This window comes from Pristis pectinata, chromosome 6, assembly GCF_009764475.1.
Source record: "Pristis pectinata isolate sPriPec2 chromosome 6, sPriPec2.1.pri, whole genome shotgun sequence".
Classification (NCBI taxonomy): Eukaryota; Metazoa; Chordata; class Chondrichthyes; order Rhinopristiformes; family Pristidae; genus Pristis; species Pristis pectinata.
The window spans coordinates 92,299,091-92,323,808 of record NC_067410.1 but is presented as its reverse complement, the minus strand read 5'-3'; the positions used below and the strand labels follow the sequence as shown (position 1 = coordinate 92,323,808).

General features: G+C 38.7%; 1 protein-coding gene across 1 annotated transcript in view; it reads left to right on the top strand.

The window, feature by feature from the left end:
- The window catches only part of psmd1 (proteasome 26S subunit, non-ATPase 1), an 84,920-nt gene extending 68,485 nt beyond the window's left edge, over nucleotides 1–16,435 (top strand). Inside the window, exons 19-25 of the mRNA XM_052018325.1 lie at nucleotides 3,059–3,161; nucleotides 7,085–7,254; nucleotides 8,302–8,394; nucleotides 8,931–9,026; nucleotides 9,280–9,435; nucleotides 11,862–12,013; nucleotides 16,219–16,435. Coding sequence (XP_051874285.1) covers nucleotides 3,059–3,161; nucleotides 7,085–7,254; nucleotides 8,302–8,394; nucleotides 8,931–9,026; nucleotides 9,280–9,435; nucleotides 11,862–12,008 — 765 coding nt within the window. The 3' untranslated portion in view covers nucleotides 12,009–12,013; nucleotides 16,219–16,435. The remainder of the gene's footprint in view (nucleotides 1–3,058; nucleotides 3,162–7,084; nucleotides 7,255–8,301; nucleotides 8,395–8,930; nucleotides 9,027–9,279; nucleotides 9,436–11,861; nucleotides 12,014–16,218) is intronic.
- Nucleotides 16,436–24,718: the final 8,283 nt, after the last annotated feature.

Sequence of the window (24,718 nt, the reverse complement as noted above, 5' to 3'; positions counted from 1 at the left end):
GTCCAGCACATTGTTGGTGATGAACAAAGTTGATATCCAGGTTCAACTTTGGACAATGTTGCTTGATGAAGGCAGCGGGGTGGGGGAGAAGCAATATCATGTAATCTTGGTAGAGTAGTGCCATTACCTTGGCATATTTTGTTAGATCACACACTGCTGGAAAGTTGGCCTGTAAATATCTCTTTAGAGTCCTTCAATTCTCCAAACGGGTGACAAAGAAGGCCATAAGCTTCTCGTCACCCTCGGCATTGCCTCCAAAGAGAAGCCTAAGGTGATCACTGGCTGTCTTGAAGCATCCCTTAACATGAATGTATATGAGGGCTTCATCTTCCAAAATACCCCTGTATCATCTTTGTTAAACACTTGTTTAGGAGAGCAGACACCTTCCTCTGATTGGTTTTATCTTCTTGGGAGAATTTTCTGCTGTTGCAGCACCTGCACTTGCTACTCACCCACAAGGTAAATAATATGCAGGTTTGCACATTTCTTAAAATGTTCACATCAGCCAAGGCCAGCCTTTAATGTATTGCCACTCCCAAAAGATCCATCTAATCATAACCAAATGTTCACTTTTTCACATTCAGTTTAGTGTTAATGGTTTCTTTGCCATGATTCCTTAGAGGAATTCCTCTTTGTCTACATAAATTTTGTTTCTTTCTTTCATACAAATGTTTCACTACAAATGCTAGTGTTACTTGAACACTTAAATGTGCTTTACAGATGACAGTCATTTTAAAACTTTTCAAACCATGATTAATTCCAGAAATTCAGTGACCTTGTATTTTATATGTGATATCAGGATCCTTTAAGGTGGAAAGGAATATAAAAGTTCAACAAAGATGATCTAATCACTAAACAGAGCAATTGTGAACATCCAAAGTTTAAATGTACAAGAGTGGCCAAGAGAGAAAGGCCAAGATCATCTTCTGAACCTTGAGAGGCCATTACTGGTTGACATCACTTGCGTACATCCATTACTTTTCAGTAAGGCCTTTAGAAGTGTTTTTTTATGCATTGTGTGTATAATGATACGTTTACTGACAAGCTAACTATATTCATTTGAAGATTATTGCTGTTCCCAAATATTATAGACCTTTTTGGTGGCAGTGAAATTTTCCAAGTCAGAAGGAATCAAATGGTTATGGCTACATTGGGTTGCACTTTATTATCATAAGCTAAAGGTTTGGATGTTCACAATGCCAAAACATAAATATGAACTAATTAAAACAACATAATCATGCCAGTAAACTGTATTTATATGTCACCACTAACATAATAAAATGTCCCAAAATATATTAAAACTTGTGATATGGCAGTAAACACTTCCAAAATGACTGATCATTTGAGAGCTTTTAAAGAAAATAAATTTACACCTGGTTTATTTGTGGCATAAAGCCTGCACTGTCTGTGTGAAAAGCCCCTATTGTCTGGCGTTAAACTCTGACTCGAGAGTGTCGGGAATAGAGTTAAAGTACATTAACTACAGTTAGAGTTCAATTGTGATTAAACTTATGGAAGCTTGCAGTATTTACACAGCACCACTGTATTCTAGAGGTCATGCTGTGAGGTAAGTGTCTGCAAACAGAAACATGTGGTTTTGACCATTTAAAAAAAGCGTGCTTGAGAAGCTGGAAAAAAAGATGCCACTGTTAATCAACTTTCAACGGAATATGGAACTGGTGAATAGAAGATGTGTGATTTTAAAAAGAACTAGGCAGTGTTAACTTTTTGAGTGATCAGTTCCTCTTTAAGCAGTGTGTCTATAGGAAATTATTTAAGAAGGCAATTTGAGGATTTGAACAAAGGAATGCTAGAATGGATGGATCAATAAAGAAATGAAGGTACAATAGTGCTTGGACTTTTTTTTTGCTAAACAGTCCAAGTTTTTGGAAATGCTTACCAACCTTAATATTGGAGATTGAATGGCCTTCCAGGCCATGTGTGATAAAGAGAGGCATACTGTTCAAATGCATCTGCCTTGTACACTTGGCAAAGAACAAAAACTGCATTCATTTAAAGTAATTGAAATCATCAAAGCACCAGTGGATTTTTTTCAGCCAGTACTTAGCATGGAAGATCTGTGGCACTTTCAAAGAGCAGTCTAACAAGAAGTTTGTCCTTCATGTCCAAACACATACAATTGAAAAGCTTAACAGAAAAGTCTGTCATACTGATGGATAATACCCTACTCATCCTTACAAAAGTCTCCTTGCATCAAAAGGTGGTAGCTTTTTTGTCAAATGTTTCTCACCAAACGTGATTTTGTAATGCAATCAATGGGTCAGGACAGTTTCCTGCATTAAAAGGATCATTAATCTAGACATTTTACAGAAGCATGTCAGTGAGATGAACTGTTTGAAATCTTTTGTGTGCAAATATGCTGTTGAACTGTTAAAACACCATATATTGATCAGGAACAGAGGACACGTAGTAGCTCAAAGCAAATAATGCTGACCCTGATAAAGTACCGAGCTGGGTCAACATGGCACATCCCAAGTTGACTTGAACCTAATGACATAGTTGGGTTCAGGTCAGATGGCCAAATCCATAGATATCTGGCCCAGATCAGGTGACCAACCTCTATTTAAAAGTGCAGTTTGGGAATGATCAGTTTAAACACACATACATTACACTCAAGCAACACAGCACTTCATTTCAATAGCAAGAAAGATCAGGGAAGCACAATGTACTTAAGATTGCCCAAAATTACATCCATGTGGATTTTGAAGCCTGAGATTATGTTCGACATTGCTTTTCAATATTTTAACAAATCAAATAAAACACTGATAATGAAAATGTTTGATTCATCAGCAACATTCATTTGAGCCTTGGAGCTTGAGCAACCAGGATTCAATCCTGACCTGCAATCTATGTGGAGATTGCATATTCTCCCTGTTACCTTGTGGATTTTGTGAGTGCTCTGGTTTCTTCCCACATCACATAGAGTGTGGGTTGCTACATTAAGTAGCCATTATAAATTGTTCCTGGTGGAGAGGAGAGTGGTAAAATCGAGTTTACATGTTCCCCATTGATTTGCTGTCCTGTGGTTCTTTACCAGGTTACGCAGTTCCGTCAGCTCTATGCAAAGGTTATCAATGACAAGCATGATGACGTGATGGCCAAGTTTGGTGCTATCCTAGCTCAAGGCATTCTTGATGCAGGTAATGCAAAGACCACCTTGAGGCTCAGCATTTTCCTCAAGAAAACACTTTATGGATCTCTTGCACATGGTTTTTCTTTAATGTAACCAGGTTAACTCTTCCTAATCATACTATGATTTTCTAAATTGTCTGTTACTATATCCTTATTAAAGTATTGCATATTTTAACGAGCAGTGAGGTCAGACTAACTGGCATGTAGTTCCTTATTTTCCCCCTTTTATGAACATATGTGTCATATTTATTCCAAACTGATGGAACTATTCTAGAATCCAAGGAATTTTGGAGGTTTGTCACTATTGTGTCCCCTAACTGTACAGCCATCTCTTTTAGAATCCTTAAACTTAGATTGTCAGATTAATGAGGTTAATAGATAATATTCTGCTTAATCTCTTCAGTAGTTCACTTCAGTGATATTAATTACTGTTACATTCCTTACTATCATAAAATCTTTGTTTTCCCACTATTTCTGACATGTTTGTTGTCTCACTACCTCAAGCCATTCTTTTATTGCCTGTTATATTCCTGCCTTTGTCTCCAGGGAGCCATGTTTATTTTTGCTTTTATATTTATTATACACAACTTCCATTCATTTAGAGCCATTTGATTTCCATTACTGTGCTGTATAATAGAAATAATAAGCACTAATGGCAAGGTGTACAGAAGAAAACTGTGCATCATTGATGATTGGACAAACAGGTGCCGGTCATTTGTATTCCATTTTAACAGTGATGGCATTTCTAAACCTGTGTACTTAGTGTCTTTCTCCCATATTTTTAAAGTCTGTTCTGTTGCAGAAAAATAAGGGTCTCAGTCTCTTACAAATTAACCCATCTCATCCAGTTGTGTTGAAAATTAAAGTGAAAAGTGAGCACCTTCAAATGGAACTTGAGAAAGAAGAATGCTGGAGTGCTATTTCTTTTTATCTGTTCTTTGCTTTTCATGATGTGAAACAGTAGCAATCTTCTGAATAGTGTTGTCAAGATAACTAACTTCTTTCACTGCTAAGATTTATTGGGCTGTTATGCTATCTGTACGAAGCAAAGTTATTTGCCGTTCACAAGAACACTAGGAAGTAGGAGCAGTAGGCCATCTGGACCATCATATTGAATAGCGAGGCAAGCTTGATTATGGCTGGTGAATGCTTGCCTGAAGTCCTCATCTGTGCCAGTTCCTCACAGCCCTCAATTCCTTGATCTTTCAAATATTTGTCTATCTCTGCTGTAAATATATCTAATGATCTGGCCTCCACCACCCTCAGGGACAGAGAATTCCAGAGATACACTACCCTCAGAGAAGAAATTTCTATGCACCTCTGTTTTAAGTGACTAGTCCCTTATTTTGAGGTAATCTCCCCTTTTTCATGACTCCCCCACTAGTGAAAACATCTCCCTGACAAGCCCCCTTAGGATTTTGTATGTTTGAATAAAGTCACCCCTCATTCTTGTAAACCCCAAGGAATACAGACCCAAACAGTATAGCTTCTCTTGATTGGTCAACCCTCTTATCCCAGGAATTAACCTGGTGAATTTCCTTTGGACTGCTTTCGGTGCTACTATATCTAAAACTGTTCAGAGTATTCCAGGTATGACCTCACTCACAACCTGAACAACTGTAACAAAATCTCCCTATTTTTAAACTCTAACCTCTTCGCAATAAAGGCCAACATGCCATTTGCTTTAACTATCTGTTGGACCTGCCTGCTAACTTTTTGTGATTTGTGCATGAGAACACCTAGGTCTCTCTGAACTTCACTCATTTGCAATCTCTCCATTTAGATAATAATCCACCTTTTGATTCCTCTTACCTTAGTGCATGACCTCACACTTCCCACATTAAACTCCATTTGCTAAGTTTTCACCAAGTCCCTCAGTCTATCAATATCCCATTGCAGAATCACAATGTCCTCATCACAAAATGTCTTAATTCATATCATTGGCAAACTTGGAAACCTTCCATTTTGTTCCCTCCTCCAGGTCATTAATATAAATAGTAAACAATTGAGGCCTATGCACTGATCCCTGGAGTCCTTCACTACTTGCATCCCTCCAGCTGGAAAAAGACCCATTTAGTCCAACTCTGTTTTCTATGTGATAGCCAATTTTCAATCCATGCTAACACACTTCTTCCAATACCTTGGGCTCTTAATTTATGCACCAGCCTCTTATGTGGCACCTTATCAAATGCATTTTGGAAACCCAAATACCTTACATCTACAGGTTCCCCTCAATCAACTCTCTCCATCGCATCCTCACAGAATTCAAGCAAATTTGTCAAACGTGCTTTACCTTTCATAAAACTGTTGACTAGGTTTGATTATATTTAGCTTTCCTAACTGATTAGTTATTTCCTCTGATTTTTGAATCCAGCATCTTGCCAATAATAGGTTAAACTAATTGGTCTGTAGTTCCCTGCCTTCTGTCTTTCTCCTATTTTTGACATGAGCCATTTATTAACTCTTTCTCTTTAATCCTTTAGCACCGGCCCAGCCTTGATTGGTAGTCATTCTCATGTCTGAGAATTTATTGAAACAATTCAAGCACTCAAGTATCTTCAGTTAGATCATTTTTGATCTGTAGCTTACCTCCTATTTTGTCTTGATTCTATAATCCCTTAATATACTTGTCTAATAAATACATATCACTTCTGAAGTTTTCAATGGACCTAACTTTCTTTGGGAAGGAGAGTGGTGGGGAAGAGTTTGCTGGATTTCCACCACCCCTTGTGAGGAAGAAATATTTGTGCCATCAATTCTGAAAAGTCTAGTTTTAATTTTATTTTTCCCTTTTCTGCATTCACTCACTAGAGGAATTAGTTCAAAATTAACCTAATAAACTACCTTTTGCATTTGGTGCTCATTCTAATTCTCCCGAAATGCCCTCTTTCAGCAATGCTGCAAATAAGGCGCCAATAATACATGTTCAGTCATCTGGAAAAACAAATTGTTATTAGGCCTGATGTATCATCCAGTTAATCCCTTAATTGAAACATCTTTACCATCTAGATCAATTATACTAGGGGTTCTGCATAACTAATTGAATCCATATTGGCTTGACTTCAACTTATGAGTTGAATCTAATTTGCATCAGCTCTGAGACTTTGACATGCAATATAAAGAAATTATGAATTAATGTAAGAGCAATGTATTTGAATGTTGAGGCTATTCAGATATGAACTCAGCTACATAGTTTGGAAATGTATATCTTGATCATTTTAGATGTAGCATCTTATTAAATTTGAATCTTTCTGGCTTTAGGTGAGATTGCAGTTGTAGCAAGCTTGCAATTTTATTTGCAATAACTTGCATAGTGCTTTTAATGTGACAAAAACATCCAAAGACAGGATTTATCAAACAAAATTTAGCATTGAGGCGCAAGGTGATCTTGGGGCAAGTGCTTAAAAAATTGGTCAAAGAGACAGGTTTTAAGAAGCATCCAAAAGGGTGGAAGAGGGAGAGGGAGAGTTGCTGAGGTGCAGTGGTTTATGGCCTTGGCAGCTGAAGACGTGAATAATATTGAATTAATAAACAGAAGGCTCCAGAGAATGTTTTGATTTGAATTATGTGATGGAGTAGAACAAAATGTTTTTTTTTCCTTCTATTGAAGTTCAGAATATATAGAAAATAATTTGAAGTGCAAGGTAGCAAATTAGATGCAGCAGTCCAAGCTGCCACATTTTCGAGGCTTTTGCCTGCTGTGCAGTTTCCAGAAATGAATGTATTCTCATAATGCCACATTGAATGTATCCCTTGTTAAGGGACTTCTGGGTTTGAACATTTTAGTCAGAAAAGATCTGTTTATGTGCAGGTACCTCCTTGCATTGCACAAATCCTTTATCATTTAAATTAATAAATTCTGCTTAACTCCTAAACAGGCAAGGACATAAGGTGATGATGTAAGGTTATTTAATTTCCTTTCTCTTGATAGGTGGCCGTAATATGACTATTTCACTTCAGTCACGGACAGGACACACCCACATGCCCTCAGTTGTAGGAGTGCTGGTGTTCACTCAGTTTTGGTTCTGGTTTCCTCATTCGCATTTTTTGTCCTTGGCCTTCACTCCAACTGCAGTAATTGGACTTAACAAGGATCTCAAGGTATCTTAACTTGTGTGTTTTTTTTTCCTTTACTCCTTGTTTCAAGGGAATGTGGGAAACAGGGCCCCAGTGAGTTTCAAGGAATTGCATAGAAATTGGAACCCTGGTGAGCTTCAAGGGACAGCGGGAATCATCATCAGTTAGCCAGATGGCAAGCCATCAGGATTTATGAATGATTGGCTAGTAGATTATCAGAATTCTACTGAATGCTGGATATATTCACCAGGTCTGCAAGAAAGACGAGATTAATGTTCTCCACATAAACCGGCTGTCTTGCATTTTGTATTTAAAGTAGTCCTAAATAATGTGTGCTTGTACCATACGATGTCCATGTCTGTGGTATTAAAATAGATTTTAAACATGCACTGGTGTAGGTTGTGCCACAGGGATGGTACTCCACTGACTATGATAGTTGTGGGATCAATTGCAAGTCATAAAACTTGAACAGATAAAATGGATTCAGACTGAAGGAAAGCTGCACTGGTGAATGTATCATCTTTTGGATGAAATGCTAAACTTGTGCTCTATTTAAATTAAATAGAAAAAATACTGCAAATGTTGGATAGAAATAGAAAATTCTGTAAGTACCCAGTAGGTCAGGTCGCATCTGCAGCGAGAGAGATGATTCAGTTCAATGAGCTTTCATCAGGCGGTGACTTCTGATGAAAGGTCTTTGCCTGCCCTCCATAGATGCTACCTTCTGAGTATTTACAGAATTTTCTGAGTTACAGCTTTAGTTTTTTAATTGGATGTAAAATATCTCACAACAGAGAAGAGCAGGGTAATTGGCTCCGTGTCCTGGTCAGTGTTTCTTCCTAAATACTTATTCTTATATTAATAAAATAATTACATTGCAAACGTGTTCTATTATTGTAAATTGCCATGGGAGGATTGTAGAAGGTATATACACATGCAAGAATTTTCCTTCCCTCTTCTAAATAAATTGAATTACACAAATAGTTTTCTAAAGTGTGTTTTTCTGGCCTTATTTTTATAGTTTGCTCAATAACTTTTGAATGCTACACGTATGGTATGCTTTGTTCACAGATGCCTAAAGTCCAATACCGATCAAACTGCAAACCATCAACATTTGCTTACCCTGCTGCACTGGAGGTTCCCAAAGAGAAAGAAAAGGAAAAGGTCTTACTTCATAGGCTATTTCCATACATAAATATTAAATGGCAAATGCTGTGTAATACCAATGCATATTCAGAGGAATAGAAAAGACTTAACTGTGAATGTTTAAATGTTCTCATTTTTTTGTTCTCTTGTAAAATATGAAAGTTATTTTTATGAAATTAGGTCTTAAATTTCATCCCCAAGTTTAATTCACAATTTTAATTTTGAAAAATTTGGTAAAATGCAAGTTAAAATATAGAGTATTCCTGCCTACAATGTCAATTACTGATTATAGATTAGTTTGTGCACGAGTACTTAGTCAATCTGGTCTTTACTAAAGCATCAATATTGTGCAGAAAGCCAAGGAAGTTTGTTTCTTGTTTTCATGAAGCAGAAAATTCTGATATTTTGTTGATTGTCCTTGGACCACTGCCAATGCTATCATGAATTTTCACCATGAATTTTTCTTTATTAAACATGATAAAACTTCTCTGTTTCATTTTTTTCAGTCTGACTCTAGGCTTGAAATATAAATGTGTTATCTGTTAAATCCGCAGGTTTCCACAGCCGTCCTATCAATCACTGCCAAAGCAAAGAAGAAAGAGAAAGAAAAAGAGAAGGGAAAAGAAAAGGAGGAGGAAAAAATGGAAGTTGTAAGTATGAAGTGAACAGACATTCGAACAAGAGTTACTTGCATTAAAATAATCTAGTCAGGAAACTGAAGAGACAAGAAAAAGAATGTAATTTTTTTTGCCTGTGCTTTCCAAATTTGGGAACTTAAGTATTTAAACTACTATTGAAGAACAAATTCAATGCTCAAAAGAGCTCTAAATGGTAGCTTTATTAATTTAGATTAGCGATGCTCATATAAATGTGAACTTGCTAATTACAGTTTTTATTCTCCAGGAAGAGACAGAGAAGAAAGATGAAGACAAAGAAAAAGAAAAGAAGAAAGAGCCAGAGCCAAACTGTCATCTGTTGGAGAACCCAGCTCGAGTAATGCCTGCACAACTCAAAGTCTTGGCAATGCCAGAAGGTTGCAGATACCAGCCCTTTAAACCTGTGAGTATTGATTTCAAAACATTCAACTTAACCAATTATAAATTAAAAATGATACCAGTAAATGGCTTAATAATTGCTTTGGCACAATTCTGCTTCTTTATTGTAGTAATGTAGAAATGAGAAAAATGGGCCAAAACACGTGGCAGAAATTTGTCTTGAAATCTTCTGCAATGGCTTTTCTTTCCATGCAGTTGCTTTCTTTATTCTTATCTCTGTGCTGCCCCGGGCAACATCTTTGCTACATGTCAGCTTGCAACAGCCAGCTCTACCTCAACCCCCATCTCTCTTGACAACTCTATACTACTTGTTGTCAAACTGCTTGTCTGACGTTCTATCTTGAATGAGTTGATATTTCACCTAATTAATCACTAGAATGTGCTGTGTTTGTGAATGAATGTGCCTGTCATAAACTGTTTTACCTAACTTTTGATTCTATCCCTCCTGTATTCTTTCTCTGATCACTGTCTCAGATCGAACCAGACTTCCATGAAGGCCAGTGACTTGCATCTTAAAAACAGTAAACTTGACCACAGCCACAGCTCACTCCATCCATGCTGTTAACTACAGACTTAATTACTCTGATGCAGGACCTTGATCTGAAATGTCGACACTTCCTCTTCCCGCACCCCCCTCCACCCCCACCCCCACAGATGCTGCTTGACCCACTGAGTTCCTTCAGTTTTTTTGCTCCAGATTCTAGCATCTGTAGTCTTGTGTCTCTCTTAATTATTCCAATGCTTTCACAGCCTGCCACCTTCCATTCTCCAAAACTGCGAGAATCAAAAATTGTTACCCACATCCTAATTCATAGTAAAGCTCATTAGCTTATCAATTCCGTGCTTAGTGATTTTCACTGGTTCCCATTTGTTCAGAACCTTGGGGTCTTTGATCATCTTTTCCAATAGTACATCTCTCCTAGAACTTCACATTCATTTTCTTTCTTCTCTTTTGCATTCCCCATTTCCGTCAATCCACCATCAACAGTCATACCTTTAGCTGGGTAGGTCCCTACTTCTGGAATCCCTTCCCCAAATTTCACCCTCTCTTATTATTTTTCTTAAACCCCTTTCTGTTCCCTGTCCTTTGGCTCTGTGTATATATTTTTCTTCTGTTTGTGTTCTCTCTATTTTCCTGATTATCTCTTTTAACTTTCTCTTCTTTTATCTTAATTTTTTTTCTGTCTCACATGCATTCACTTATTTTCAGTCTAAATATAAAGTAGAAAACCTTGGTTTCTGTGCAATGTAAGTAATGGATGTCTAAGTTGGGTTGAATATTTTTGTGAAACATTTCCTGTGGATCTGGTAAGGGGCTGAGCTGTGTTACGGTTTATGAACGTGTATGTCTAAATGGTCTTTCCTCATCCCCCGCTATTTCTGGTTAATACAGACCTGTTGCATGTATTTCTGGTATAGGTCAGTTAACAGTGCTAAAGCCTGTGAATCAGTTGCCCTGAATTTGCTTATGTGGTTCAAATGTTTTACAGATTCATCTAACTTGAACTCGTGGGCACTAGTTATTAATTTATTAAATTAATGCTTAGCATAGATAAACTATTTAACACAATTGAAAATATTTAATACAGTTAAAAATAATTGAGTGAATAAAGGTAAATTAAGTACAGGTCAAGGTTTAACAGGGATGACGAAATGGGTACTGTGTTATATACCAGGTCAAGAGCTGTGGGACTTGGGGGAAACTCTTGATGTGCAGGACATCAGGTTTGCAGGCAATGCCACTATTTTGAGGAACTTGGCACACAGTTGCTGAACTGGAGGTCTAAGCTCAGACATTATGATATAACAGAATAATTTCTAGATGGCTTGATCAAAAGGACAAAAGGGACAAAATAAAACTCAGTTTAAATATTAATTTAGATTTGAACAGGGACAGAAGGAAGCAAGAATGGGAACCTAGGATGCAGTGATTCCGGCACTTCAGACCCTGCCCAACAGACACAAGATGTTTACTGTTTGCGCTCCCTTTCACACTTTGGGTCCTGATTCCTGTGCTCCCTTTCAATTCATTGAAACCCAGTTCAGGCGCTTCCGTTCAATTCACTGGTACTCTGGTTCCCGTGCTCCCTTGAAACGTACCAGGTTCACTGGACAATTGTATTATAGTCTAACATCTAAAAAAAATTATGTTGAAGTATTTATAGGAGTAATATCCAATAGTCTGGAAAATATGCCAGTCTGGCATTACCAAAGTCCTGAGTGTGCAGATTTAATGGAGTTCTACTGTATATTCACTTTCTTTATAATATGCTTTACATATTGCTCTTAGATTTGGCATACAGATTAATTAGAGTATGTTTAATTTCTTATTTGAAATCCTACAAAATTACAAAAAGTGCTTTTTTGTTGTACATAGTTGGTGAATAAATTTAGTTGCTTTGTGATGACATGGTTGAAATCTTGTTGCAGCTGTCAATTGGTGGGATTATAATTCTGAAGGACACCAGCGAAGAGGTAGAGGAGCTTGTGGAACCAGTTCCTGCTCATGGACCCAAGATAGAGGAAGAGGAGGAGGAGCCTGAACCTCCAGAGCCATTTGAATATGTTGATGATTAAACCAAGTAAGTCTTGTGACTTGCCAATCACTTTTGTGCTCTGGTTCATCAGCAACAAGAGCAATGACTTGCACTTTTGTAATTATATTTTTTGTAGCAAAATGTCCCGGAATGCTTATCAATAAAAATATCATTAACCCCAAGCCATAGGAGATATCAGGACAGATACTTGTCATTCAAAGAGGTGGGTTTAAGAAGCACCTTAAAGGATGCAGAGAAGAAAAAAATTTTAGAGCTTAGAACTTGACAGTGCAAATGAAATTGAAGATGTGCAAGGTGTCACAATTTGAGTGCAAAGGTCTTGACAGCAGGTGGTAGTTTCAGAGATGGCAAGGGGCTGGACTATAAGAGATCTTAAGAGGTGTTGACACATCAAGAACCAGTGCAGGTCAGAAAACACGAGCTATTAGCTGAAAAATTAGTTATTGTTATTGCATTTAACCTGCTCCTATCCGCTCATTTTGTTTTTAAGTTTTTGTTCTGATAATCTTGATTTATATTTGGCTGCAAGTGTACAGGTGGACAACCATATGGTTATTTTTCATACACCAACTGTTAGACTGTTCCATGGGAGCATTGGAGACAATTATCTGATTACCCTAGAGTTCAAAGCATTGATAATAACTCCCTGTTCAGCAAATTGTGTAAGGAAAAATACATTAAGACTGACCGACATAATCTTAAGAGAATGAAAGTTTTAAATTAGAGAAAGTCACAGTTATTTTTAGATTCATTCGCTGTGATTTCCAGAGTTCAGTGGTGTTCTCTACTTGCGGAGGTCTAGACACTGGTAATACTGCTTAATTACGTCCAAAGGGAATAGTAAAATTATTAGAAATGCTCCCCAGCGTGCACTGAATGATTTTTAGTCTCATTCAACTATTGTGGCACCTGGACATCAGTTCATTGGTAATATCAAGGATAGGCATTTGAAAGGGCAAAATTGCAGTCAGTTGGATGGGCTGAAGTGTGTCTACTTTAATATGAGAAGTATCAGGAACAAGGGTGATGAACTTAGAGAACGGGTAAGTACGGGGAACTATGACGTGGTGGCCATTGCAGAGACTTGGCTGTCGCAAGGGCAGGAATGGCTTTTGAATATTCCGGGCTTTAGATGTTTCAAAAGGGACAGGGACGGAGGTAAAAGAGGTGGGGGAGTGGCTTTGCTGATCAGGGACAGTGTCACAGCTATAGAAAGGGAGGATGTCTTGGAGGGATCGTCTACTGAGTCAGTGTGGGGGGAAGTCAGAAAGAGGAAAGGAGTGATCACTCTATTGGGAGTATTCTACAGACTCCCCCAATAGCAGGAGAGACACTGAGGAGCAGATCAGGAGGCAGATTTTGGAGAGGTGCAAAAATAACAGGGTTGTTGTCATGGGTGATTTCAACTTCCCTAATATTGATTTGCACCCCCTTAGTGTAAAGGGGATAGATGGGGCAGAGTTTGTCAGGTGTGTCCAGGAAGGATTCTTGACACAGTATATGGACAGGCTGACTAGAGGAGAGGCCATACTGGACCTGGTACTAGGCAATGAGCCTGATCAGGTTCAGATCTCTCAGTGGGAGAGCATTTTGGAGATAGTGGCCATAACTCCTTGACCTTTACCATAGCCTTGGAGAGGGATAGGAGTAGATGATATGGGAAATTATTTAATTGGGGGAGGGGGAATTATGACGCTATTAGGCAGGAACTTGGGAGCGTAAATTGGGAACAGATGTTCTTGGGGAAGTGCACAACGGAAATGTGAAGGTTGTTTAGGGAGTACTTGCATGGTGTTATGGATAGGTTTGTTCCATTGAGGCAGGGTAAGAATGGTAGAGTGAAGGAACCATGGTCGACAAGAGATGTAGGATATCTTGTCAAGAGGAAGAAAGAAGCTTACCTGAGGTTTAGAAAGCATGGATCAGACAGGGCTCTGGAGAGTTACAAGGTAGCCAGGAGTGAGCTTAAGAATGGACTTAGGAGAGCTAGAAGGGGGCATGGGAAGTCCTTGGCGAGTAGTATCAAGGAAAACCCCAAGGCATTCTACACATATGTGAAGTATAGGAGGATGACTTGAGTTAGGGTAGGACTGATCAGGGATAAAAGAGGAAATGTGTCTGGAGTCGGAAGAGGTAGGGGCGGTCCTTAATGAATACTTTGTTTCAGTATTCACCAGTGAGAGAGACCTTGACAACCGTGAGGATGGCGTACGACAGACAGACTGATATGCTAGGGCATGTCGATGTGAGGAAGGAGGATGTGCTGGAACTTTTGAAAAACATTAGGATAGATAAGTCACCAAGGCCGGAAGGGATATATCCAAGGTTATTACAGGAAGAGATTGCTGCGCCTTTGGCGATGATCTTTGCGTCCTCACTGGCCACATGAGTAGTGCCAGATGATTAGAGGGTGGCAGGTGTTATTCTTTTGTTTAAGAAAGGGAATAGCAATAACCCTGGGAATTACAGACCAGTGAGTCTTTCTTCAGTGGTGGGGAAATTACCGGAGAAGATTCTTAGAGACAGGATTTATGGGCATTTGGAGAAGCATAGGCTGATTAGGGACAATCAGCATGGCTTTGTGAGGGGCAGGTTGTGCCTCATGAGCCTGATTGAATTCTTTGAGGGTGTGACAAAGCACATTGATGAAGGTAGAGCAGTGGATGTGGTGTACATGGATTTTAGTTAAGCATTTAATAAGGTTCCTCATGGAAGGCTCATTCAGAAAGTCAGGGGGTATGGGATCCAAGGAAACTTGGCTGTGTGGATTCAGAATTGGCTCACTCATAGAAGACAAAGGGTGGTAGTAGATAAAGCGTATTCTGCTTGGAGGTTGGTGACCAGTGGTGTTCCACAGGGATCTATTTTCGGATCCCTGCTCTTTGTGATTTTCATAAATGACTTGGATGAGGATGTGGAAGGGTAGGTTAGTAAGTTTGCTGATGATACAAAGGTTGGTGGTGTTGTGGATAGTGTAGAAGGTTGCTGTAGATTACAATAGGATATTGATAGAATGCAGACTTGGGCTGAGAAGTGGCAGATGGAGTTCAACCCAGAAAAGTGTGAAATAATACACTTCGGGAGATCGAATTTGAAGGCAGAATACAAGGTTAATGGCAGGACTCTTAGCAGTGTGGAGGAACAGAGGGATCTTGGGATCTATGTCCATAGATCCCTCAAGGTTGCCACGCAGCTCGATAGGGCTTTTAAGAAGCCGAATGGTGTGTTGGCCTTCATTAGTCGGGCTATTGAGTTCAAGAGCTGCCAGGTAATGTTGTAGCTCTATAGAACTCTGGTTAGACCGGACTTGGGGTATTGTGTTCAGTTCTGGTTGTCTCATAGGAAGGACGTGGAAGCTTTAGAGAGGGTGCAGAGGAGATTTACCAGGATGCTGCCTGGATTGGAGAGCATGTCTTATGAGGAAGGTTGAGTAAGCTAGGGCTTTTCTCTTTGGAGCGAAGGAGGATGAGAGGAGACTTGATAAAGGTGTACCAGATGATAAGAGGCATAGATTGAGTGGACAGTCAGAGACTTTTTCCCAGGGTGACAATGGCTAACGCAAGGGGGCATAGCTTTAAGATGGTTGGAGGAAGATATAAGGGGGATGTCAGAGGTAAGTTTTTTTACACATTGTGGGTGCGTGGAACGCACTGCCAGCAGAGGTTATGGGGGCAGATACATTAGGGACATTTAAGAGACTCTTAGATAGGCACATGAATGATAGAGAAATGGAGGGCTATGTGGGAGAGAAGGGTTAGATAAATCTTAGAGTAAGATAAAATGTCGGCACAACATTGTGGGCCGAAGGGCCTGTACTATGCTGTTATGTTCTATGTTCTATCACTCAGCTTTTATCAGGCCTCTTACTTGAAATTCAAGTTCTTAAAAGCAATCCTCAAAGTGGGCTGGTGAGAAATTCACATGACCTTTGTTTTTCCAAAATAATGTATACTATTTCTCCATTGAAAATGCATTTCATGGGTTCTGGAACCTTCAGGGCTGCAACAAAATAGTAGTAGTGGCTCTGCATCACATGAACTGTCTGTCGGCTCACTGTTATAGGTAACCAAAATATGAGCTACAGTACACACAAATTCTTTAATTTTATTGTATTATAAATGGCTTTCAAAATTAAATGAGTGAGAATGATATGTTTCAAACTGAGTAACACATTTTTGCAACCAGGTACCACTGAAAGACTCATTCACTTTTCTTTTGTACCTACACAGGATTGTAGACAGAAATCTGAAGATATTTACACCATCTTCAACATTTTAGTTTTATTGGGGATGCCTGTTTAAGGTGATTACACCATGCTTCTGCAGAAAGGAGAGCTATTTCATATCTGGATTGATAACTTTCAGAACAACTGCAAGAGATTAATTATACGTTGTAAAACTTGGTAATGCTTTGAAGAAATCAATAAACCACTTTCGTGTATAAAAACCATTGTGTTTTATTTCATTTTTTCATATGCACTGGAACTTATTTGGCATTAGGATAAATTTGGATATTCTGAAAATGCATTTCATGGGTCCTGGAACCTTCAGGGCTGCAACAAAATAGTAGTAGTTGGCAAAACTACTTGCAGTTTCCAATTATTTCTGTGGTAATTGGCTATATTTATTGAGATGGATTATTGAAGTCTGCAGTTAGGCTTTGATGAGAAACATTTGCATGCTTTTGATTTTGAATTTTTTTTTGTGCTTTCTTCTGCTTAGTGTGTTAACACATGTTGGGGTATAGCCCTCAGGGTGCCAATTGCATACCTCACTCAAATGACCCTTTCTACTGTATGTGGATAAACATGGATGGTTAAACACATAAAATGAATGGTTACCTTCCTTTAGGCATACAACCTTCCATTACCTCCCTATGTCACATCCATTCTCTCCCCTTTTCATACTGTTTCTGTGTAAAATGCTTTCTTGTACTCTTTAATCTTTATGGTGGGGTCTAAAGTATGGCTGTTCATAGAATCATCGATGGTTACAATGCAGAATATTCATTCAATCCATGATAGCCCAATAAAACCACCTTATTCATGTTGATCCCAATTCTTGATCAGTGGCCTTACAGATTGCAAGATGTCAGATGTTTATCCAGATGGTATGTAAATATGACAAGTGTTTCTATCACCACCAACTTTTCAACCGTGAGTTCCCAAATTTCTCACCATTCTGGATGATTATTCTCCCCCTCAATTCTCATCTACTTCTGTCTTAAAACCTATGACTCAGCACCACCACCCCTCCATATCCACTCCCAGACACTTAAGATTCTGATTGTTTTTTTAAAAGGTAGGACTCGTTTTGCTACTTATTAATCATAAATAAGATCTTCTGAGAAACTTGCTTGATTAGCACTCTGGAAAAACTACCTTGCACTGAAAATAAAAGCAGAGTGATAAAAGTGTGTACCGCTCTGACATCTTTTAAAATAAACTCCTGTTAAGATTTCTGACAATCTTTGAAGTGTAAGAGTGAGAAATATCCCAACTTTAATCCTTTATGGGAACCAAATTAGCTGTTTTTAGCCAAGATAGCTGTAAAAGTGCTACATTTGTCTCCACCAATTAGATTCGAATTTTGACTGAGGTCCAGTGGCTCATCCTGTTAAGTATTTGTATGTGTGTGGATTAGAACGTTTCCAATTGAGCTTTGATTTTCATCCTGCAGAGATTAGTCTGTCATCCTCAAGGTTTATGTGAAAAATAGCAACTTAAGCTAGTTATTCTAGGGCTGCCAGTATCTACAGGACATTCAGGAGATATGGATAGGAAATCTGGAAGAAAAGAATGAAAGAAAGCAGCCTTCTGTAAACAGAAGGAAGTTTTTCATTTATATTGAAATGTGCCAGAGATACATGTTAAGGATTTACAAGCAGTGGTTGCACTTCAGAAGCACAAATATAACAAGAATTTGTGAATGGCAAAGGTCAGAACTTGTATTCCACTCAGTTAGTTTGTTCATACTAATACTTTTGGTTTTATGTTTGTATCATTCACTTACTACAACATTTTCTATTCACCTTCATTCATTAGTTTTTCTGCTGCTCTACATTTTTCTTTCCTTTAGTTTTCTCATGCTTCTTTCTCTCACTTTCAGCATTCTTACACATTAAAGAAAATGAATAAACTAAAAGAACTGAACCACATTAAATTATAAAGAAGAACAGCAGATGTTGGAAAATCTGAGGTAGTAACAGAAAATGCTGAGTAGGCAGGTGGCATTTATGGAGAGAGAAGCACAGAATGTTTCAGGTTGATGGCCTTTCTGAAGAAAGAATGTTGTTATTACTTCAAATTATACTTTGATTTTTACAGTACTTGTCTTGAGTCACTCTTCAATATAACACTGTTGTAGTGCACCTTAACTAGTGCATGATGTCTGCAGGAAGCAGAACACTATTTGATTTATGTAAGATTTGTGTAAGATCCTTTGCAAAAAAGAAAATTCATGTTAAAACATGAGTGAAGTATAAAGTTAGTATTAAAGCCATGTTTTCATCGTTAAGTTAATTGCTTCATGATAAACAGCTATAAAATTTGAAGATAAACATTTTATGAAAGAAACATGTTTTGGTAAATGGTTTGTTAGTTCTACTTAATACAGCTGAAAGAGTTCAGGTTCATTTGGCAAACTACTTCAGTTTATAATTTGCAGCCAGCACAAGAATAATGACCTTCCTTAAACTAATGTTACCTCATACACCAAGCTCCCAGTTGTTCAATTATCATAGTGTCAGGAAAAGTAGAAATGATCTTAATGTTAAACTACTCTGGAATGAATTTGATAAGTAAGAATACTGGTGCCGTCAAGATTTTGCTGTTGTTCTTGCACCAATAGATGAAGGCTCAGTAACAATAATGTTGTTTTTCATCATGTCTTAGACATGGGTTCACTCTCTTCAAGTCTGCTGAGTTCCTAACCTGTGATCTATTGTTTAAATAAATCGAGGGGTAATCGGATTTATTTTGAGGGATCACTAAGTTTGAAATTGTGTGTCAGTTTTTGGGATGTCCCATGGGATTGAGAATGTCTTGATTCTTCTCCATTTCTGTGGGTTCTGAAGGTGGTCTGCGTACAGGGCTTGGTGGAGTAGGCACTTAGTTCTAAAGGTAGTCCGTGTCTCGAGCACACAGGAGAGACGAGATCATTGTTTCCCATTAGACCAGATCTTTTTGATGAGATCTTGATCTTCAACATGTCGATCAATCAAAGGCTAAGCTGGTGCACTAAAAGTGATGGTGAGTTTCATCAATACTAGAACATAGAACAGTGCGGCACAGGAACAGGACCTTTGGCCCATGATATCTGTGCCAAACATGATGCCAAATTAAGCTAAATCTCTTTTGCCAGCTCATGATCCACCAATATAACATCTGCCTTTTGTGTGACGTAGCTCCCTAGATTATAGGGAGTGGTTCCTGTTTTGAAGGCTCTTGTCATGGCCCTTTATTGCTGGAGAGCAGTGTTCGCAGTGGGGGGAGATTGGTCAAGGACCTTTGAGGAAGTTAAGTGTAAAGCCCATTATCTTGTTTACTTCAGTGAACCAGCCAAAGAGTTGGGAGTTTGGCCTCCAAGCCTGCTAATATACAAGCATTGTCTGCAGACTGCAGCTCAATGATTGAAGTTGAGGTGACCTTGGTTCTGGAGTGGAGGTGGTGTATGTTGTATTTGGCTTCTAGATTAGCTCCACTCCAGTGTGAAGCTTGTGGTGAAAATGACTGGACAAATGACAGCCTTGCTTGATGCCAGTCAGCACTGAGACTGGGTCTGTTGTGGAGGTTGTCCGTTGGCGCTTTGGAAGATCGATTTTGAAGTCAGAACACAAGTTTAATGGCAGGAATCTTAGCAGTGTAGAGGAACAGTGGGATCTTGGGGTCCACGTCCATAGATCCCTCAAGGTTGCTGCGCAGGTTGATAGGGTTGTTAAGAAGGCATATGGTGTGTTGGCCTTCATTAGTCAGGGTATTGAGTTCAAGAGTCGCAAGGTAATGTTGCAGCCCTATGAAACTCTGGTTAGACCACACTTGGAGTATTGTGTTCAATTCTGGTTGCCTTATTATAGGAAAAATGTGGAATCTTTAGAGAGGGTGCAGAGGAGATTTACCAGCATACTGCCTGGATTGGAGAACATGTCTTTTGAGGATAGGTTGAGCGAGCTAAGGCTTTCCTCTTTGGAGGGAAGGAGGATGAGAGGTGACTTGATAGAGGTGTACAAGATGATAAGAGGCATAGATCGAGTGGACAGTCAGAGACTTTTTCCCAGGGTGAAAATGGCTAACACGAGGGGGCATAATTTTAAGGTGATTGGAGGAAGGTACGAGGGGGGGATGTCAAAGATAAGTTTTATACACAGTGGTGGGTGCATGGAGCACACTGTCTGCAGTGGTTGTGGGGGCAGATATATTTGGGACATTTAAGAGACTCTTACGTAGACACATGAATGATAGAAAAATGGAGGACCATGTGGGAGGGAAGGGTTAGATAGATCTTAGGGTAAGATAAAATGTTGGCCCAACATTGTGGGCTGAAGGGCCTGTACTGTACTGTTATGTTCTATGGTAAAGATTATGGTTTGCATGCCATCATGAAACAGACATAAGATGTGGATGAATTTCTCCACGCTGCCAAATTTGAGAAGGATGCTTCGCAGTACCTTTCATTTGAAGGAGCTAAAGGCTTTAGTGAAACCAATATACTTTAAGAGAAGGAGGGATGTATGTGGTAATCACAGTGTCAATAAAAACTTTCAGATAATGCCAGGTATGATTCAAACTTTGTTGGAAAATTGGGTTTCCTCCAAACCTCCTAAGGCAATTATACTCTCAATGTTTTATTGAGTTTTCTTTTTTTCCAGGTACAACTGCACATACATTAGCAGTAAGGAAGATGTCATGGAGGCATTGTTTATTGAAGGAAGATAAACCACAGCTACAATGGATCCCTTGTACTTGAAGAACATATGCCGTGCTTTACGTTGTCCTTGAATAGGAATCCATATACTGTGTGTGGATTTCATTGCATGGAAGAAGATCCCTTTCACTCTGCCATCTCCTGACTCCACCCCCCCCCCCCCCCAAATAAGCGATTATAATTGTTGTAAATTGTAAAAATAACTATCTACATTATGGCCAATAATGGAAATTTGAGAGACCGGGGATCCCAGTGTAGAATTACAGCACATAAATAAAACTTCCTGATTTTCCTTTATTCAAATAAGTTATGTAGTGGAGGATTTTGTGGGTCACCGGTTCGCCATGTAACTACTGGCACTTCCCTGCCAAAGTACCAACAGGTGGAATTCCCACAATTGTGCACATAGACATAAGTTCCTAACTTGCTGGCTGCTCTTTGCCTCCACTTTCCTCGTTGTGCTCATGATTCTTGATGTCAGACTCCTCATGGAGTGCAGAGTTGCAATAATTCCCACTGCAGGGAACCCACCTGAAAAAATGTCATCATGCACTTAAGTGGAAGGGAATGGCTGCAAGAACTAGTTAGGTAACACAGGCCATCCCCAGGTAACGAATGAGTTCCATTTTTGCAAACATCCAGAAGTTGATTTTGTCTGTAAGTCGGAAAATACACAAAAATCATTTAATGGTAATTGTACATCCATAGTATTGTAATGAATGACGTCAAAGGTACATAAGAATGATAAGTATTAAAAGTGGAGAGAGAGGAAACTGATTCTGTCATTCATAGGAGCAAATGTACTTATGTGTGTTGGACTTCTGAGTTTAATAATATTATTGGAGTTCCTTTGTATGTACGGGTGTCCATAAGTTGGGCATTCATAAACCAGGGACAATGTACATTAATTGAGTTAAATACTTTAATTGTTTAAGTGTTGATTGTTCATAAGTGTTTCAGTTTTTTTCATGTTATAAACATTTTATTTTTCATGGTTTAACTGTTTTTGGTGTTAGACAACCAGCTAAGCCAGTTGGCACAACTTAGCAGTCTTTCAAAAGTTTCAGCAGTTTCATTAGCTGTTCTGGCCCCACCTATCCTTCCCCGAACCCCCAACAACTCTCCCTTTTGTGATGATGTTGTAGGCATAAGGCCCCGCTTGTTGGCAAGTCAGTGTTGTTTGCTGCTGGTGAGAAACTGAGTCATCTTCATTTACTGTCCTTTGATACACCAAACCACGATCTCTGTTAGTCATTTCCTCTGTGTGATGGATTTCCATCCGAAGCATGCTCTTGAACTTGTGAAAGGTATGATTGGCCAAATACCTGGGTATTCTGTAGCTCATGTGAAGAACTACACTTAGGCTGAACTGCACAGTATACTGCAAATCTAGATAATATAGGAAGTTACCTCTGAATGAAATGAAGACAAAGAGTCATTGGTTAGAAATAAACAAAACACCTAAAGTTTGGAATTAAGTAAGTAACACCATTAATGATTATTCTACATTTTGGAGGATTTTATACTGAAAATGGGGACAGATTATTGTAATTCAGACTACTGTTTTTGCATTTTCATTATCATCAGGTGTTCTATGGATAGCGATAACAAACACCAGATGTGAGCCTGAAAAACGAGAATTTCTAAACCAACCTCAGGAGAACAGGTCTGAAAGTTTCCACACAGGCTATCATCAGCATCATGAGCTTTCTAACTGAAAGAATTAGTGAACGGTAGAGACACATTCTGAGGAACCCAAGAGTATAACCTAGCATAAATAAACTTCCATTAGAACTATCTGACTCGCAACCAACCCACATCCTCATTCCCCCCCCCCCATCCCCAATCCTATCCCAAGAGAGGGGTTGTTGTGAACTTAATTAGTTTAAATATTACCAATAGGCATTTGCCAACTCATTTGTTAACTTGTGAAGATCTGCCCAATTGCTTGGTCATTGTCCTGTCAAAAAAAGTTGCCCAAGGACAGCCATGGGATTCCACCCATCATAACCATGACAGACTAATGCCTGAATTGCCCTGGGAATGACTCACAGAAATTAAGATCCTATTCCTAGAACCCATATTGAAGCACTCATAAAGTTATTTCATTTGAGAGTTTTAAAGTGCTCTAATTCCCAAATATATCCACAGCTGATTTACAGATTTGCCCCTGTTAAGAGACATAGAAAGTTTTAAGTTGATCACCAATTTGTAGCAGATTAGCCAAGTTGACTTCATCATACTGTACTTGCAGTTTCTCCACACTGTCAGCAACAAGAGACTTAAAACAATGCAACAGGAGAGTGATACTTCAAAGGGAAAGAATGCCGAATTTGTCAGCCTGCAGCAAGTATACTTGCTGTTGCTGGTAGAGAGGATGGCGCCAACACTAAGCCCATAGCTTTCCAGGCTTCCTGCCTTCCTGGTATAAGAGGGATATACAAAGTGAAAAGCTTAAGGAGGAAGACAGGAGGAGAGACCAGTAAGAAAAACAACAGATTTCAATGTGAACATGTAATGTAACTTTTGATCTGTAAACTGTAGGAACTAGAATATACTGAACATTTTTAGGTCACGTTTATATAATTAAAATTTACTTAATTCATAGTCTAAGCTTGCACAAGCATGTCCAAAAGGTATTTCAGGCATTTATTATAAATGCAAATTTCTGGCATGTTCTCTGCTAAATCAGTAACACAGGTCTAAGAAGAAATTACAAGATCATAACTGAATATTCAAAAACTATAAAAACCTCATAATGTAAAGATGAAACAATACCTCTCTTCATATAAAACCCAATAGCACTGCCTGGGAAATTTACTGAAACGTTCATGGTAGCATATTGGGAAAGAACATAATTGACTGATGATGTGCTACCAATGAAGATTAACTTGGAAGTGTTCATTTGTGGTCATTAGTATAGGCAAAGTGCTGCTCTCAGACTAAAGCAGATTGTGAGGTGTAGAGATTAAAACATGAAGAACATAATTCTCATAACTGGCATACAGTGGGTTAACTCACACACGGTGCAACCTTCTGTTTGAAATTAATCTGTTGTGGAGTCCTGGAACATTCGGTTTATAAACATAGAAAGAATCTGTTGTTTCAGTACAGCTTTATGTATATAGAGTTATTTGATTTATAAGGATGATCAGTCTCCCTATTTCAAACAAATGTATTGAACCTCCCAGACCACTGATTTTGTTTTTAAGTAGAGCAGTTCTCTTAATTTCTACAGACATTTTCAATCACAATCCCTCCTCATTGGTCCCTGGATTAAGTCTCAGCTCTTTTTAATATCCTGTTGTTATTTTTTACATTTCTTGTGCGCAATGCATAACACATCTGGCAGGGTGGAATGATCTTTGGAGCAGTGTTGAAGGGATCTGGGAAACACCACGGAGTCTACACTATAATGTGCTGTTACAGTTAGTGTTCCAGATAATATAACCTAAGTGACAATGTTGAGACTGGACACCAGTGTTGATACTGAAACACTGTTCAAATGAAACTTAACAGTGCAACAACAATGTTTAATAAAGAAACATCTTAAGGTGTTTCGTTTGTGAACCTTGCATTACTGGATAGAAAGTAACATGACGATGGCTCATATGCAATCTGTGATTGAATGTCATTCCTTAAAGGGCCATGTGCTCCAGTGGAACACATTCCAGCTTCAGCTACAAGTTCTTTTAGCCTTATCTGCACATACAGAAATGAACAGCAGTTATAGATTCAAATAAAGATAATAAATCATCCTAGCATTTGTAATTTTGACTGGATCAGAATTTAATAGACTCTGGCTTCT